General features: G+C 38.1%; 1 protein-coding gene across 1 annotated transcript; it reads right to left on the reverse strand.

Moving 5' to 3' along the window:
• Positions 1-11208: 11208 nt before the first annotated feature.
• TMEM200A (transmembrane protein 200A) lies at positions 11209-12684 on the reverse strand (the record flags this gene model as incomplete). The annotated part of the gene is made up of 1 exon (XM_084228852.1): positions 11209-12684. The coding sequence occupies one exon, from the start codon at positions 12682-12684 to the stop codon at positions 11209-11211; it is 1476 nt and encodes a 491-aa protein (XP_084084978.1).
• Between the last annotated feature and the right edge of the window lie 5920 nt (positions 12685-18604).

Genomic DNA, 18604 nt, shown 5'->3' on the forward strand with positions numbered 1-18604 from the left:
GAGAAAAAAGGGCTTGAACCCCAAGAGCACTCCAATATTAAGTGGTAGTTGAAGAAAGAAAAACTGTCATGAAGACTAAGAAGGTACTGGTGAAGCAAGAAAAAGAACAAGGAAGATGTGATATCCTGGAAACCATGGATGAGGGAGAGAAAGACAAGTAAATCTGGAAAATTAAGTATGTTGATAAATTAGTTAAGATGAGCTCTAAGTAGTGAACATTTTCTCATATCCCTTGCTATTACCTTGATCCAGGTCCCAAACACTCCTTTCTTCCAACATTTCTCAAACCACTCAGCAGATTGGCAAGAAAAACTCTTTCAGTGTATTTCTTTTATGCTTAGGAAGTCTCACCACTACCATAAGACACCATTCCTTATCCTGAGTTTTAGTCACTGCTAATCTGAACTTCATGTTCCTTTATAATTTATCTTCTGTTCCTCTACAATGCAAACTTAATACCGTAGGCAGGCCAGGTGTCCTGCTATAAGTTTTATGTCTCCCTGATTCTAGATCATGCCCATGATTGCTATTTCCCCTCCAAATTATTGTCTTTGAAAATAAAAAGTAATTATAATAAAGTAAAAATCAAAATCAACAGGCAACTATAAACCAGAAACATTCTGTGAGGGGTGAAAAAAATATATAAAATAATAACCAAAAAAATGTTTAAAATTTTTAAAAATTTGAGAAAATTAGAGCTCAAAAAATAAATAAAATATCGTGCTTGAAATATTTTCTTAATTTATACAAATCCTTCAAATTCTCCTTGAAGTTGTTTGATCTCAGAGGACATGACCTTCTTTTTATAATTCCTTCAAGGTGTACAGGGTAATACAGGGTAATACAGAATCACGGTTGGTTCCAAATGCCAGAAACAGAAGGCACATTAATGTATATAAAGTATTTAAAAGTCTTTTTATGAAATGAATAACATCATGATTTTTCTCAGTTAACTAGAAAAAGAAAATATTTGCATCTTAAAATTTTGTTTTCCTACTCTTGGTACCTGCAGTTGGCTCATATGTATAAAACTTCTCTAAAAGCAGATTTCTCTTTAAGGTTTATGTGGAGATTGAAGGTAATTTTCATGTTGAGGTAATGTTGGAATTTCCAGGATACTAGAGAATGAGGAAGCTAGGCAAGACCAATCACAAAGCCTAGATAAATGAACTGAAAACTGTACTCTCAACAAACACTGCAGATGATCTTTTTGACCTACAAATTTATGAACTTACAATATTATGTATACTGGTGTAATTGTGTCATTGATGAGATGGAAATATCTGCCTTCCTTTTTTCAAATAGATCTTGGCAACTATGTGGACATGAAGGCCATACAAAGTTAATGTTCCCAAAAAGCCAACGGGCCAACTCTTTAAGTACTGAATTTCTTTTCATTTCAGAAAGTGTTTCTACTTTCTACTTTGAAAAGACATACACAATCCCTGAAATTACTTTCTTTGTTCATTCTATGATCAAATGACCAAGAGTATTAATGGATTAATTGCTCTTATAAATTTCTGCAATTTGTTTACAGACCTGTCCATGCTTCATATAACAGTAAGACTTAACATTTTACAACAACCACGTATATTCTCCTTATCATAGTCTTTTGCAAACTGACCCATAGTGTGGGACAATTAAATAGAGCCTATATTTGTCATCATGAATTGAAAAGTAAATTAATTCTACCAGGATGCATTGGGAGGTCAATATGTATCAGCATTTTGCAAGATTCTGAAGTATCTTGATGAATGAAGTCTGTATTAGAAAAATGAAAATATTGCGGAGGGAGTGTACAAAGGATATATTGAAATCACTTCCATGATTTTCTGAACAATATTGCAATACAATCAGTTGGAGACATAACTGGATTGACAACAACTTCCATTGTGACCAAGACTAAACTCTTGGTTGAAAATGACAACGGGAGTAGGAGAATGAAAATAATACATGAATTACATGTTTAGAAATAAATACCCCACATCAAACCTTCTCTGATAGTCTCCCCTTTCTCCTTTTATAAGGGAATGTTACTATTATCTTTTGCAAGGTTAACACTCAGTTTTACCTCTCCTCGAACCTATCAGTCTTACAATAAAACCACTAAATTGGATTAACAGAAGTAAATAATTAAATGTATAAATAAATAAAAGAAGCAGAAAGCATCTAAATGATCCACAGATTAAATGCTAAATATTTAAATATTTGAGAGCTAGACATACTTCTAGGACTAGATCTTTTTGGTATAATTTTATAAACATAGGGGGCCTCCCTGGTGGCACAAGGGGTTAAGTCGCAGCACTATGAGGCTATCCCCAGTCACTGCAGCATGGTACGAGTTTGATTCCTGGCAGGCCAGGGAACTAATGCACATGGCACAGCAGTCCTCTCCTGTCTCACCCGCTGCTCCCCTCAGCAGTGTATTTCAGTCAGTCCGCCTGTTCTGCTCCCCACTCTGTCTCTAGTGAATCTTCTCACCCTCCCCCACCTCTGGCCAATAGCCCAGCTCTTGTATGCATAAATAAATAAATCTTTAAAAAATTTTGTAAATATAATAACTCTGTATCAGAACTTCTTAATGTATATCAGTGCCAGAATTCTAGAATAAGAAAATAAAGGCTTATATTAAATTTGCTTTTTAAGTTGTGAAACATCTTGCTAGCCAATATAAAATGCCAAAGAGAATATAATTCACTTAGATTACTTCACAAGAGAGCTTTTTCCTGTCTGTTAAATGATAATGAACATGCTACATAAGAAAGGATTTTTAATTATAATGTACAATAAATATAATCTAAATATTTTTCATATTTTTATTCATATACATTTTGTATGATACTATTAAGGACTTGAAACTGTAATAGACTATAATAACAAACTTATAAAGTTCAAGAGCTTTGAAAGATTCTTTTTAACTCTTCAACTAACTGGCTAGAAAGTTAATATGACTTTTCAGGTAATTAACATTGTAGATGATAACACAAGGTCACACTTTTGAAATCTGGAAATGCTTTAGGGTAAAATACATACCTAATGAACACAGAAAATATCTGAATGCAGAAAAATAATTTCATTTTTTAAAATAATAATCTGAATAACCTTGAGCTATTGATGACTCATTAGTTGATAACTTCAAATTAATAAGTTATTTGCTAACCCTAGGGTGACTGACTCAAATGAGCTGAATAATAAATACTGTTAGTATCTACTAAAATGTATTTTAAAATCAAATAAGAATATTTTTCACTGCCTCAGTGATTAAAAATTATGAGCTTGGTTTTATAAAAAAAATGTTGAACAGAATGCTTTTTGCTATGCATGGATTTTCATAAGCAGGAAAAACATATGGCATTCTCTCCTCTCTATCCCCCAAATCCCACACCTCTTCCTTCCCTCCTCCTTGTTTTCCTACCTCCTTTCCAGTATATGGGATTTATTGAATATGGATGCAAATGACTCATTTTAGTTCTGTAGATCTTGTTAAAATATAATATAATGGTTCACAAGGGCATCGTAGCATGATTTTCATTGCAGTTACATAGTTAGTATATTAAAATACAGGAAATAAATGTATAAAATAAATATTAAACTATTTTGAGGTATGTTTTTAAAATCCTTTAAAAAACAATCAAACCTGGCTTGATTCTAATTGATGTGGATCCCGGTTTCTAGTACTGATTCTTCTACTGTGTGTTCTACAAGGTGTCAACTTAAATGTCCTTCCAGTTTTTATTTTTATTTTTTTTAAGATTTATTTATTTATATATACAAGAACTGGGATACAGGCCAGAGTTGTGGGGGGTGAGAAGATTCACCAGAGACAGAGTGGGGAACAGAACAGGCAGACTGACCGAAATATACTCCTGAGGGGAGCAGTGGGCAAGTCAGGAGAGGTCTGCTATGCCATGTGGGTAGCTCCCTGGCCAGGGACCGAACTCGTGCTGTGGCTATCCTCATAGGTTGCGTCTTAACACTTTGTGCCACCAGGGAGACCCTCCTTCCAGTTTTTTTGTTCCTTGTAGCAAGAATAATACCTTTTGCACTACTTATGGTAATTTTATCTAGATTATAAACAGATGCACTGCAACAAGATCTCTAAATTTAGTTTGTATAATATACACCCTTCTGGAGACACAATCTATAATATTTGGTGATGAGAAAGCAGTGGAGAAGTATTTGGAATATCAAACTGTTAACTTACAAATTAATGGGGGAGGAGACAAAAGTAAAAGGAATTTGATCAACACTTCTGTAATAAAACAAGTACTGAACCAAGCAGTAGTGAAAGGAAGCAATAAGAAATGAATACATGGATTTTAAGATTATGATTAACACCAGTCTGATACTGTGAAAACAACAAGTTCCTCTGTGTAGAAATATCCTGTGTCTTCTTTATTACTTGTTTTCTATTTTCTTGCACTGTTAGAAAAAGAAGAAACAAAAATATAATTAAATTTATCAAATGTGCTTCAAGAATAGGAATTGACCTACCAATATAGAGAGGTTGAGTGACCAAATTCTATCATTCTAAGGAACCCTGTTCCTGGGTAGGCCTATTCTTTAAATTACTGTCTTTAGGTGACATCAACTGTCAAGTAAAAGTCATTTTCAATGAAGTGGGCCATTTTGCTGTGGCCTTCATCCTGGGTGAAACAGTGGATAGAAATCAACTCAATTACTTCCATTTGAATTCATATCACAAAGGACTTAAATCATTAAATATCATTCTATATCAAGGTTATATATTTATTGTGATATAAAGTCTAAAGCAGGGTTACATGTAGGATGGGGAAGGGTAACGGAGCCCTTAATTGATAATGACAGAATAAGTCATATGGGGCTTCTCCTATAGTTCCTATATATAGGACAGGTAAGCAAGATCTTTGGATAATCTGAAAACTGTAGCAGTGGAGTACATCATGGAGCAGGTGACACGTTAATATGTAAATCATAGGCAAAGTTTTGGTACACTGTTGAATTATTTTTTAAATGTAATTTATGTCTTCTAGTTATTCATAGTCTGTTTCTTAAGAACTTAAAGGGTTAAATTTGAACTACTAAAGTAGCTAAAATTTTATCTTTATCTGGTAAATTGTTAAATGTTAACATGATAGTGAATTATGATGCAAAGTTGTGCTAAAATCTTTTTCTTTTACTGATATTATCACTGTTTCTTCTAAAAGTATATATATCGGGCCTCCCTGGTGGCGCAGGCTGTTGAGCGCAGCGCTGTGAAGCTGTCGGCAGCCTCTGCAGTGCTGGTTCCATCCCCAGCCAGCCAGGGAGCTACCCACATGGCACAGCAGACCTCTCCTGTCTCGCCTGCTGCTCCCCTCAGCAGTGTATTTCAGTCAATCTGCCTGTTCTGTTCCCCACTCCATCTCTGGTGAATCCTCTCACCCTCCCTCACATCTGGCCTGTACCCCGGTTCTTGTATAAAAATAAATACATCTTTTTAAAAAATAAAATAAAATTATATATATTAAAACAGAAATTTGAGCCTGAAAGCTTTTAGAATTTACTGCTGCTGTTAAACCAACGATGGGGTTTTATATTTTTTTATCTGTCAAAATCAATATTTCTTGCTTCAAAGGCACTCTGCTTCTTTTTTGTACTTGTTTTTATCAGTGCTAAAGTAAATCTAAATTTGTTTTAGCTTTTTCTTAAATTTTAAAAACATACAATTTTTTATTGAAGTGATATTGGTTTCCAACATTTTATATGATTTAGCAGTAAAGGTGCACACATGTTCAGATGTATGTTACCACATGACACCCACCACCAAGACACCCATAATCCTCCACCAAAGTCCACTATCTCTCCCCCATTTGTTTTCATCACCAGCCTTCCTCCTCTGGTAATATCAATTTATTTTTTTTAAGATTTATTTATTTATGTATACAAGAACTGGGGTACAGGCCAGAGGTGTGGAGGGTGAGAGGATTCACCAGAGATAGAGTGGGGAACAGAACAGGCAGATTGACCGAAATACACTGCTGAGGGGAGCAGCAGGGGAGACAGGAGAGGTCTGCTGTGCCATGTAGGTAGCTCCTTGGCCGGCTGGGGATGGAACTCATGCTTCAGTGGCTGTGGATAGCTTCGTAAGTTGCGTCTTAACCCCTTGCACCACCAGGGAGGCCCGGGTAACATCAATTTAATGTAAATTTAAATTCGATCACACATTCTGCTTTGTATCACCTGCCATCCCCTGGCATGGATGACTTTCATCTTGCTCAGAAGTCCCTTTACTACTGACGCACAATTCTGAACAAGTTCTCTGGTTTGGGAGACTGTATCAGTTTCCTATGACTGCTGTAATATATTGCACAGATTTAGTGGATTAAATAAATTTAATGGATTAAAACAACACAGAATTATTCTCTTAAAGTTCTAGAGGCCAGAAGTTTAAAATTAGTTTCACTGGACTACAGTCAAGTGTTGGGAACACGCTGCCCTAAAGGGAGCTGGAGTTTTTGGAGAATACCTGTTCACCCACTGCCCTGGGCAGGACAGCTCATGAAGTTCTCTGCCACTAATGAAGACTCAGAGTCTAAATAAATGTGCAGCAGGGGAGGCTGGGGAGAGTGTCATTGAGAGCATCTCTGCCTTTCACTCTCCCAGCTCGAGATTTTATTAAAGATATGAACAAAACAACAACAACAAAAAATAGGATGCAATTGTGTTTTTGCTTATACAGATTAATAAGTTACTGCTGAAAACAAACTTTTCTGGTTAGTAGGGAACATGCGCACAAACCAGTTCGTCTTCAGAAAACAGGAGTCAATTCTGGGAAGAAGTTCTGTTTGCAGAACTTTTAATGTCCTGGAACTCTATGCAGAGTAAACAGGTACTCTCAGAAAACCCCAGCTCCCTTTAGGGCAGCAGGTTCCCAACAGTCAAGGTGTCAGTCAAGCTGATTTCTATAGAAACTCTGAGGGGAAAATATGCTTCCTTTCCTTTTTCAGATTCTAGGGTTTCAGACCCTGCACTTCTTGGCTCCTGGCTCTTCCCTCCATGTTCAAAGCCAGGACCTGAGCATCTTCCATTCTCTCTCTGCTGTGGTCATGTAATTTTCTCCCATGTAGTCAAATTTTCTTCTGCCTCTTTTTTATAAGGACCCATGTGATTACATTATGTCAATCTAAATAATTTAGGATAATCTCCCCCAACTCAAGATCCTTAATGGAGAAGTCAATGTTGCCGTATAGGATAATTTAGGGTAACATTCACATTCTAGACACTGGGACATAGACATTTTTAGGATGTCTTTGTTTACCACAAGGGGCATACTGGAGGTGCAGTAGAGACAGGGTAAAGGTTGGAATGCTCTTTGAAAACACTTTCAGATAGTAAAAGAATGCATATTTTGAAAGTGGTATTACACATATGCCTATCCTAGACCTTCTATGAGTATCTACTCATTTAATCTATAGTAGCTGGGGAGTGGTACACACTGTTGGCCTTGCCTTAGCAATTCTCAGTATCTCTGATGGGTCAGAACCCACATCCAAGGCCATATCACCAGAAAATGACAGTGTCAGTAATTGCACCTGGTGCTCTAGCTCTGGCATCCTTGAGTCTCACCAGTCTACTCTATTGCGCTCCTGTCCCTATTCCAAGAAACAAACTGCTGCAAAGAGATAATGGGAGGAAGTGCCACTTCCTCCCAGGACACCAAGATCCCTGGACCTTTAGAGTTAACAGGACTTTATGTTCTTACTCATCTCACTTTACAGTTGAGGAATCTAAGGCTTAAAATTAAGAAATTGAGATTGAATTAAAATTGAGAGATTAAGTGATTTATTCACATTAACTCAGCTGGGTGGCAATGCCATTGAGGGCATATTGTGCTCTTCTTATCTACTGTAAGCTAAGAACACTCAGTTCTCCTACTTCTCAAAGGCATGCCCCATGGTATGGGTTGAATTGTGTAGCCCCCAAACCACCCTCAAATTCCTAGGTTGAAATCCTAACCTTTACAACTCAGAATGTAAACATTTGGAGACAAGGTTTATAAAAAGCTAATTAAGGTCAAATGAGGCCTATGGGGTTGGGGCTCTAACCCAAAATAATCAATGTCCTTATAAAAAGGGGAGTCACCAGCGATGCACCCTCCCAGAGGACATGTCATGTGAGAACAAGCGAGAAGCCACAGAGACAGACCTCAACGGAAACCAAACACCTTGATCTTGTATGTTTGTCTTCCATATCTGTAAGGGAAAATTTTTCTAAGTTTCAACTACCTAGTTTGTGATATTTATTATGACAGCTTGAGCAAACTAATATACCCCAGATGTGCCACAGGCCTTAGAAACTCTTAGCCTGGAGGTAGCCAGCCAGTCCACCATCCAGATTCCTGGGTTTCCAAGACGAAGAAATAGGGTTTACAAATAATTTTCAATATTTATAAAATCCTAGGGCAAATGTCAAAATACAATCTAAAATTTCATGTTTCATTGCATTTGGGTGGAACTATGGCAAGTCAATTAGGTGATATCACTATCTCACATTTCTCTGAAGCTTTAATTAGCAACATGTTTAATTAAAATGAGAAAATTATTCATTATTTAATAAAACTCATTTGTTTGGTAAATAAAGACTTGGACTTTTTGGTGGAGAGAAATTTCAGTGGTATCACCTGTTTGAGCCTCCAATGCCTTTATTTGGATATACCAATACCTATGCTGTTTAATCCTATTCATATTGGTCAAATGCTCTCAGGGTGAATTAAGCAAAATATATGGCTTCAGTCATTTGTCACATCAGGGGTTTTGGGAGTATGAGTGACATTTGCCAGATGCCCCTGTATTTGGTTCCTTTCCTGAAATCAGTGAAATTTGAAATAAATGATGCCAAGTATATTAGTCTTGGTTACCCAGGAAAACTGAACCAATAAATTAGGTGGATGGATGGAGAGAAGAGAGAGAGAGAGAGAGAGAGAGAGAGAGAGAGAGAGAGAGAGAGAGAGAGAGAGAGAGAGAAAGAGAGAGAGAAAGAGAGAGAGAGAAAGAGAGAGAGAAAGAGAGAGAAGTGAATAGATAGATAGATAGATAGATAGATAGATAGATAGGGAATTTATTAATTATGAGGGCTTGGCTCACAAGACTATAGAGGCAGAAGTCCCATACACCATGATGTGCCAACTACAAGCTACTGAGACCCAGGGAAGCTGATGGTGCAGTTCCAATCCAAACTAGAGGGCCTAAGGACCAGGCAACTCAATGCTGTAAGTCTTCATCTGAGTCCAAAGGTCTGAGAATAAAGAGCTACAATGTCAGAGTGCAGAAGAAAATAGATGCCCTAGATTAATTGGGTAGTGAATTCACCCTGCTCTGCCTTTTGTTCTAATCAAGCCCTCAACATATTGGATGATGTCCAGCTGCATCAGTGAGGACAGTCTTTACTCAGACCTCTGATTCAATTGCTAATCTCTTCTGGGAGACATACTCAAAAATACACCCAGAAATCTAAGCATCCCTTAGCTCAGTCAAATTGACACATATAATTAACCATCATGGCAGATAACAAAATATGAAATTCGCCTAATTCAATAAGTGGGTGGACCTAGCTTTCTAACCTAATAGAAGCAAAATAAAAAGACACAGCACCTACTACTAGGATATCAAGCATTTTCAGTAGAATGTATCTGAAAGCTTGAGAGACAATATTTTAAGCAGAAGTGTACATTTTATTTAAAAATAATGGCAAATTCATGAAGAACACAAACTTCTATTAAGAACAGTTTATTAAATGCTTTATAGTAAAATGTTGAGCCCACTCTTATAATACACAGCCTTGATATTCTAGTAAATAACATGTACCTTTTTTCAGGGAGGTTGATGATGATGATGATACAAGGTGGAATTATGAGGATCTACAAATATAAAATATTTTCTTTCTGTTTTCCTCAACTACTGCAATACTGATGTTCAGGAATGTTTAGGTGTTGGGCAAAACCTGAAAAATTTCCTGAATATTCCATTAATTAATTCTTAAAATTATGTATTACCTTAAAGGAAAACATGAAAATTTTCTGATGGAAAATTTCATTTTAATATTTATTTTTTCAGTAACTGAGCATCACAATCCTAAAAAGTTGTTACACCATACGAAAGTCTTTGGAGTCATCATAAGGCTTTCCAGAACAAAAGTAAATTTCAAGGCAATTTATAAGGACCAAATTTTCTTGAACAAGCAAGTTAATGATATGTAAAGATAAAAAGAAACAACAAGGTCAACTGATTATTTTCCAAATAATATGATCTTAAAAAATATTGGGGGAAAATAAAGATGTTGGAATAAGGGACTATTGGATGAGAACAGAGATGGATAGGAAAAGGTATTGAGACTAGTTAGCATTAGCTAGCATATGATGTTTTCTTTATCCACAAGTCAACATGTTCCTCATGTATACAATTATTTCAAGAGAGCATATCTAAAAACTATTTTGGTTCATTTTTTTAAGTCACTTGCAAAGAAATTTTAATTCTGAATATCTAAAGCTATAGCAAATAGCATTTTGATATTTATCCCTAGGATTATCTGGTCTTCTCAGTCATAACTCTTGAGTACATGGTTTCTTGGTAAAATAAAATATTATAGAAATAGAACTGATGTTGAAAAAATACTACTTAGCTAGGGCTCGGCATAGGAGGCACACCAACCTAATCAATTCATATTAAACAGACCATACAGAACTAACAAATTTAACCAGTTCACATTGTTTAGCTTATACAAAAGCTAGATCTTTTCCCTTTTAAATAATGTAACCAATTCTATTAAAAGCAATTATTCAGGAGATGACGTCTATGATTTGCACTCACACATATTTATCAATATATGGTGAGCCTTGGACTTGAACTTGATACTTCTAATCCACGTTTTTCAAATTGACCATTTCATTCTGTGAATTGAACATCAATAAAAGAAAAGGAGCTTTAATTCAGATGGAAGTATTTTGTATTCATGTTAATAAAAGAGATCATGCTTTCAAACAAACGGGAAAAGAATTACATGTGGTAATGTAGAGAACTGCAATCATAAGGAACCCAAACATTCAACCATCTCTATTACTTAATTAAGCAGCCAGGTCTAATACACTACAAACCATTTGATTAAAAAGGCTGCCAACCAATGCCTTAACAAAGATACAATGATGAAAAGAGTTTTAAAATGTATAGTCTTGTAAAACATCTTTTTTTAACATTAAAACCTTGTCTCAGAAGTTCCCCGCTTTAGGTTGTTACTCAAAAACTCATCATGTTCAAAACTCAAGTTATTGTGAGATCTTGAAATCATGAGAAGCTTCTCCTTATTGGTAAAGTCTTTTTTGATTGCAGCTTGGGGCACGAGCAATCTCTCCATGGGATCCTCTTTGTTCTCCAGTTTCATATATCCTTTGCTGTTGCTTCTATCCAACCGAGGCCAACTTGGATGCTTCCGCTGTTCTGCTTGAACAGTTAGGGTAGAGGGACCCCGCTCTAAGTCTAAAGATTTTGAGTGTGAGGAGAGCAAATGCAAGGATGTGTTAGACCCAAACTGTCTTCTAGCAGCTCCGGGAGACAAGAGCTGACCAGTCCCAGGCCCAAGGGCCACCGAAGACTTGTACTGACCAGACAGTGACTCCCCAATGGAATTATTACGTGGGAGGATTGTGCTGACTGGCTGGAAGGATTCACTGGTGTTGGGCAAAGGGACCACAAGGGAATCCATTGACAAATTCCTTGACCGACTTTTGAGGTTATCAGCATCCTCAGTGATGTTATCTATACTGGGTTCATCAATGACACAGTTGTTAAGCTTGATCACAGGCAATGTAAAAGCACTGATTGATGATGACACAATGGACTTGGTTTCACATTTCTTAGGACCACTGGTCTTATCATCAGTTGTGATGGAAGGAGGTGGATAGAGGCCAAAGACAGAGACAGAGCTGTCAGAGAGCAAAGGGGGCATAAGATGTCCCAAACTCTTATTTTCACCCAACACAAGCTCATCTTCCTCGACAGAGCTGTCCATCCGAAAACTGCTCCTGAAACCCGACAGAGAGGCAATGGTATTTGCTGCCAGTTTCGAGGCACAGGAGCTCCCATTCTGTTTTACTTCTGCTTCTCCCATCAAACCCGTGTAGATGCCATTCATATGCTTTTGTTCCTTGACTCTTAGTGTGTGGATGTCAATGACTGTGGAATAGATATCCCTCATGTGTATGATCTTGGTTTCTCTGTCACGGTTCTCATGGAGAATGGCATTTGCACAAATGAAAATGAAAATGCCAATCCCCATTGTGAAAGGGCCAAGCATTTTCATTTTATCGGAATGTAAATGTTGCTCAAAGAAGCGAACCACCACACCACCTTGGTTCCGAATGACCTGGGTTTCGTTTGTTGACAATGTCGTCTCAGCATCGATAAAATGTTCTTTTTGGGGCCAATAGCCAAGGACTGCCATTGCAATTCCAACGATGGAGATAAGCACTCCTAAAATGAGGAAAAATCCAGATGGAGAATAAAGCCGGATTTTGCCTCGAACAACCACAACATCGGCCCGAGGTCTTCGCCTGGCGGGTTTCTTCTCCTGAGCAGCAGGCGATGGGCTGAGGTTGACATGATGCTGTGATCTGGCAGAGTCCTGTCTTTTCAAGGCAGCCAGGCCGGTTATCACTCCACCAGTTGCTATCATAGCTCTGCCTTTTTTTCTGAAAAGAAGGGAAAAAACATGATGACCTAAATGATCTTGGGGTCTAGTCATCATCTCAACAATCGTTTATATTATTTATTGTTGTTTCAGGCAGGAGGATATCTTATTAATAGAAATAGTTTGGAATAAGTTTTGTTTATTGACTAATGTAAAATTCTGGAGATTGCCTTTTTCATTTTTTAGTGTTTCTATTATCGATGAAATGTGAACTGAAGATATATTTTATTTAAATAATTTTATGACTTATTATATAAAACAGTCCTCTGGTCATATAACCCTCCCTTTCTCCCTCCTTCCCCCCTCTTTTCTTTCTTTCTCTCTTTCTCTCTCTCTCTCACACACAAACACACACACCATCTTTCATTATCTGGGCTATCTTAAAGAAATAGAAAAATCTAGAACACTTATGCCCAAAACAAAAAAAAACAAAAACAAAAAAAACTAGACTCACAAAACAGAGCATATTTCAGCAACTCATATATTCTTAAGACCACTCTTATAAGAGTCACCAATGAACTCTTAACTCTCTTAACTACCATATTTAATTTCCCCCTCTCAATTCTCATCTTCTCTGTTTCCATGGATATTACCAACTCCACCTTCCTTGAAATTCTCTCTTGTCTAGTCTTTTATGATATTAAGTCTTCCTGGCTCTTCCCTGACCTCATTATTTCAATTCTGGCTCATATTCACTCATCTAAAAGTAGACCACTTTCCCCTAGTGTCCTGTCCCTGGCCATCTCCTCTTCTGTAATGTCCCCTGGCATTCATATTCACTCCTCCACCTTCTACTACTTCCTTTATGCTAATGAGTCCCAAGTCCATATTTCAAATCATAGTCTGAGTTTCAGTCTCACATTTCTAACTCTCCACCGGGAGCCATACACACATGCACTGCTAGCAAAGCTGAACTCACCCTCCACCACACACCAGCTGTACTACCAGGCATGTTTGACTTTTCTTATGGTGTCAATTCTCAGATTTGACTTTTCAGAATTAGTTTTAACTCCTCCCTTTCTTCCTCTTCTCATCTGCTGGTCAGGTTCTAAATCTCAGGAGTTTTCACTACACAAAGTTGAGCCCTCCATTCCAATCCTACTCCTCCTAGCCTGGTGCAACTCTTATTAAATCTTACTAGCACTTTAATAATCTCCCAACTGGTTTCCCAGATTCCAGCTTTTCTTCCTTTACAATCAAGTTTACATCCTGGAGGCAGATTAACTGTCTTAAAACACAGCTTTGAAATTCTTCAAAGAGTGGAATAATGTATAAAACTGGCCCCTCTACCTACCAAAGTTTAATCTGGGATTTCAGACTCTCACTTATTAACATCCGGCACTGAAGCTCATATCCTATTTCTACAGGCAGTATAAGACCTTCTCTGACTGGGCCTCCCCTGGTGGCACAGCGGTTGAGCGCTGGGCTGAGAGGTTGCCCACTGCGCAGCGCTGGTTCGTCCCTGGCCGCAGGTGAGGGTCCCACAAAAAAAAAAAAAAAAAAAGACCTTCTCTGACTGACTCAGCAAATCCAATCCATGCTCTCATTCCTCATTCCGCATTTTCTGTGACACTTGCTCTATTACAATGTCAGCCCTTTCACTTCTTGTGGCCAGGCATGAAATTTCATTCATACATTTACTGTCAGAAACATTCAACATAGTACCTTATCCATAGCCAGTGTTCAAGACGTTTTTGTTAAATGCTGCATAAAGAGGAAATTTTCCTGGGATTTACTGGCTGATCATCATATTACTTTACCAACTTTCTAGTTAAAAATACGAATAAACAAAATTAATATCAAAACAAAAAAAGCAACATTTTGGGAGTTAGTAAAGTGTCTGTCATTATTTGTAGGGAAAAGTTCTCAAATTGCCAAACGTGGCTGGTAAGAAACGGAGGCTACGTAAAACCCACAAGATCTCATGCACATTTCTTAGAGGATTTCTTCCTAGCCTCAAATATTATCTTGCAAAATGAAGCTCTCTTTGAATTTCTATTTATGATTTCTGAATTGTGTTTAAATAACAGGGTTGTGGATAGTACCTACAGTTTTAGTTAGCTGAGCAAGCTGATGAGTAAATTCAGCCTTCAGGGAAATTACAACAGGATTAAAATAGTTTATTCTGTTGGAAGAACAAGCTATATTGTAACCCATAGCACTAGTGTTTGAAATTTATCAAAGCACACATAGTATGGCTTAGAACTCCCAAATCTTGGCTAAAACAAAGCTCAATGTCAACCTATGCTTTCATGAAACAAAAATAGTTTCAAAAGTTTTAATATAATGCTTAGATAAGATAGCAGTCATCTAACTATTTCCAGATGGCAGGATAAGGATTTATCTTGAAGTCCTTCTGAATAGAATGAAAATAAGAGCGAAAGTCTTTCATCTGGTTTAATAACAGCCCCTGTGAATTATCATTTCATCCAGGTTCGTAGTTCTCTCCCACTTGCTAAAACATTTTCTACTGTCATTTCCATTTTCTATTTCTGATGCTGGTGGAGGAAAAGGTTCTGGAAGAAGAAAAAAAATGAAGAATGATAGATGAGTAAAGGAAAAGAGAGATGAATGACTGGGCTCCTTATGAGCTAACAAAGCAGTTTAGACTAGACAAGAAGGATAAAAAGCAAGAGCAAATTTAGAGTGTGAAAATTTATATATAACAAAAGTAGAGAAGATTCTTGGTGGAACTTAGAAATAAAGACTGGAGTGGGGCAAATGAAAGGCTCACAGGTCTTCTTCAGCCCCTCACAAGACTCCAAGATTGAGGTCCCTCGGGTTCAGTGCCCTGCTGCCCTGTATTTCCATTCAAGGCTTTTCAACACTAAGAGGACCCTATTGTGACTCAGGACCCCAAACTGTGCAAAGGTTAGCAAACTCAGTCGCAGCTTCACAGAGCTTGAAAACTAATGAGGAGCTACCATATGTACATGAAACAGGATGAGATAACCTTTAGAAGGCAAGTTTCAATTTGGGCAGAACTTTACTACAGGCTTCATGCAGGCAACAGCATTTAAACATTTATCATAATAAAAGAGTGAATGGCAGTTCCAGTGAGATAAAGATAAGGGGCCAGCTGGGTTTGAGAGGGAACCCAGTAAGCCAGAGAGGAAGGGAGAACCAGGACTTGGACCTTGCAAGTGTCATTCCTCAATGCTTGAATTTTCACTCATAGCCAGTGGAGTTGGAGTAAGACACAACATTGTTGTTGCTATATTAGGAAAATTAATCTCAACTTGTACTTGAGAGCAGTAATGAGGGACTGATATGGGGAATAACACAAAGATTCTAAAGGCATTTTGCAATACATAGCCTAAAAAAAACTGTAAAACCGAGAGTTTTGCCAGCCTCTGCATTTTCTAACTACAATGTCAGAATGTCAGCTTGCTTCAAAGTGTTCAGTATATGATAAAAGAGCCTAAATGTACTTTGGTATTTATCTGCAAAGCTGCATCTTCTCCATTATATGCCTTTATCATTTTTGTTTCTTTGTTTGCTTTGTTTTATTTATCTTTGTGTGAGGCTAGGGTGGTGGGCATCCTTACAATAAGCGTCCTTATTGTAATGATGGAGTTTTGTGGAGTTGCAGGTCTTTGGGTTCACTCTGGGAAAGGTTTCACCAGAGCTCCCGTTTCAGCAGCACGCGGCAAGTTCCCCAGGTGAGTTTTTCCATGAGACAGAGACATTAGTTATATTTAAAGAGCAGGTTTGTTAGGGAAAGGAAAAAGGGACAGGTTTTGCTAAGAGAAGCCTGCATGGTTGTAGGCGGGCGGCCTTGACAGGTCATGGGCAGGCAGGAAGCTGCTGCCCTGCAGAGGAAGAGAGTTGGTGAAAAGAGGCACCTGCATAGTCACAGGTGGGCAGTGGGAGTGTTGCCCCAGCCTGTGCAGAGACTGCATTGATATAGTCCTTTTTTCTTTGGGAGGGGTCACTCCTCCATGGAGTGGCCTGCTTATTGCCGATGTTGGGTAACAGGCAAAACTGGAAAGGGACCAGAGATTCCAGGGTGGGCCCAATCTCCATATCTTTACCTCAGGCCTGTGCTCCATTCCCTATAGCAGTCAGATCCTGCTTGGGGCTCATACCTTGTGACAAGGCCCTGGTGCCTAAGGGTCACAACCTCTACTGCTGGGTTAATGGTCATGTTATTCCCCTCAATCCCCACCTCCTTGTGTGAGTCAGGTTTTAGTATTGTGAGGGCTCCTTTCCAGTTTTTCTATTCTTGTCCTCCATCAGTAACATCACAATGTTCTTTTAAATTTGAATGACAGGGGCCTCCCTGGTGGCTCAAGGGGCTAAGTCTCAGCACCATGAAGTTATCCCACAGCCACTACAGCACAAGTTTGATCCCCAGCCAGGAAGCTGACCCCCAAGGCGCAGCAGACCTCTCCTGTCTCACCCGCTGCTCCCCCTCAGCAGTGTATTTCAGTACATTTATTTGCCTGTTCTGCTCCCCACTCTGATGAATTCTCTCACACCCTCCCAACCACCTCTGGCAGACACCCCAGATCTTGTATGCATAAATAAATAAAATAAATCTTTAAAAAAAACAGAAAATTTTTGAATGACAGCAGTAACAGTAATAATAGCTCATACAGACTAGTCGGGCACTGCTCTAAATGTTCAGGTATGAGAATACATTTATCCTCATGGCATTTCTGGGAGTGGGTATAATAGTTTATGATCTGTATTTTAAAGATGAGAAAACAAAGTTCATAGAGTTTAGGTAACTTGCCTGTGGTCACACAGCTTGAGGGATAGCTCCAGATTGTACACCCTTACAGAATTTGAGATAAGGATGGATCTCCAAATTTGCTTCACTCGAGGTTTTGTTTTCCTTTCAGTTTTTATTTTGGCACCTGTTTTTGTCAGAATATCAGTCCCTAAGAATGTTGCCTTGCCCTTAAAACTGTGACAGTGTAGGGCCTCCCCTGGTGGTGCAACAGTTGAGTGCTGGACTGCAAGGCTGCCCGCAGACTCTGCAGTGCCAGTTCATTCCCCGGCCGCCCGCGAGGGTCCCACAAAAAAAAAAAAAAAAAAAAAAACTGTGACAGTGTACCCACCAACCTCCATTTCTCAAACACACTGGGAAAAGCCATGGTGAGCAAAAAAGGTTGAAAATCTGTCCCTGGGTGAGCATCAGGTGTTTTACACCTGACCAGGTCCCTCCTTCAGAGAAGATTTATGCTTTGTGTGCCATGTGTTAACATGACGTCACCCTATCTAAACTTCAGATTTATCCTTTCCTATTTTTGTTCTATAATAATAAAAAAAAAACGTATTGTTGTTACCTTCTGCTCCTTTTGCAAGTTTAAGCACATTCTAGAATTTGCTTTTTCTGGCAGCAATCCATACTGGTTTTTAGTATTCACACAATCATGGAAGTTTATTCCTGTGCATTTAGGTTCTCTTCTAACCATACTGACAACTATTCTAACCACACTGCAAGCTGAATATACATCAGACATGGTTCTAGATGTAGTCACATATGTGCATCTCAAATAATATAATGATAAGTAAATGGACTTTCAGAGTTGAGAGGCTTTAGAAAGAAGTCTTTGACTCCAGACAGTCCTGTTAGCCAACAAAGAACCAGGAATGTTGTCTAAGATCCAACAATGAATTAGGAAGAATAAGGCTGAAATATAGAATTCCAAGTTTTCAGACTCCCAGACCAATATTTATTCTTGGTTTAATATACTCTTTCTATTGTTTTTCATGTTATTCCAATGATGAGTGAGTGCCTAGAATATATTTGGAAGTATCTGAGGACTGCAAAGTGAGCTGATGAACACTTGAATATGACTGAAATGTGCTAGGTATTAAGGACACAGAGTTAATAAAACATGGTCTCTGATTTTGAGGAGAATAGAGTCAGTGGAAAATTGGTCAAAGCACATAT

The sequence above is a fragment of the Talpa europaea genome (genome assembly GCF_964194135.1).
Source record: "Talpa europaea genome assembly, chromosome: 2".
In the NCBI taxonomy this organism is placed as follows: Eukaryota; Metazoa; Chordata; class Mammalia; order Eulipotyphla; family Talpidae; genus Talpa; species Talpa europaea.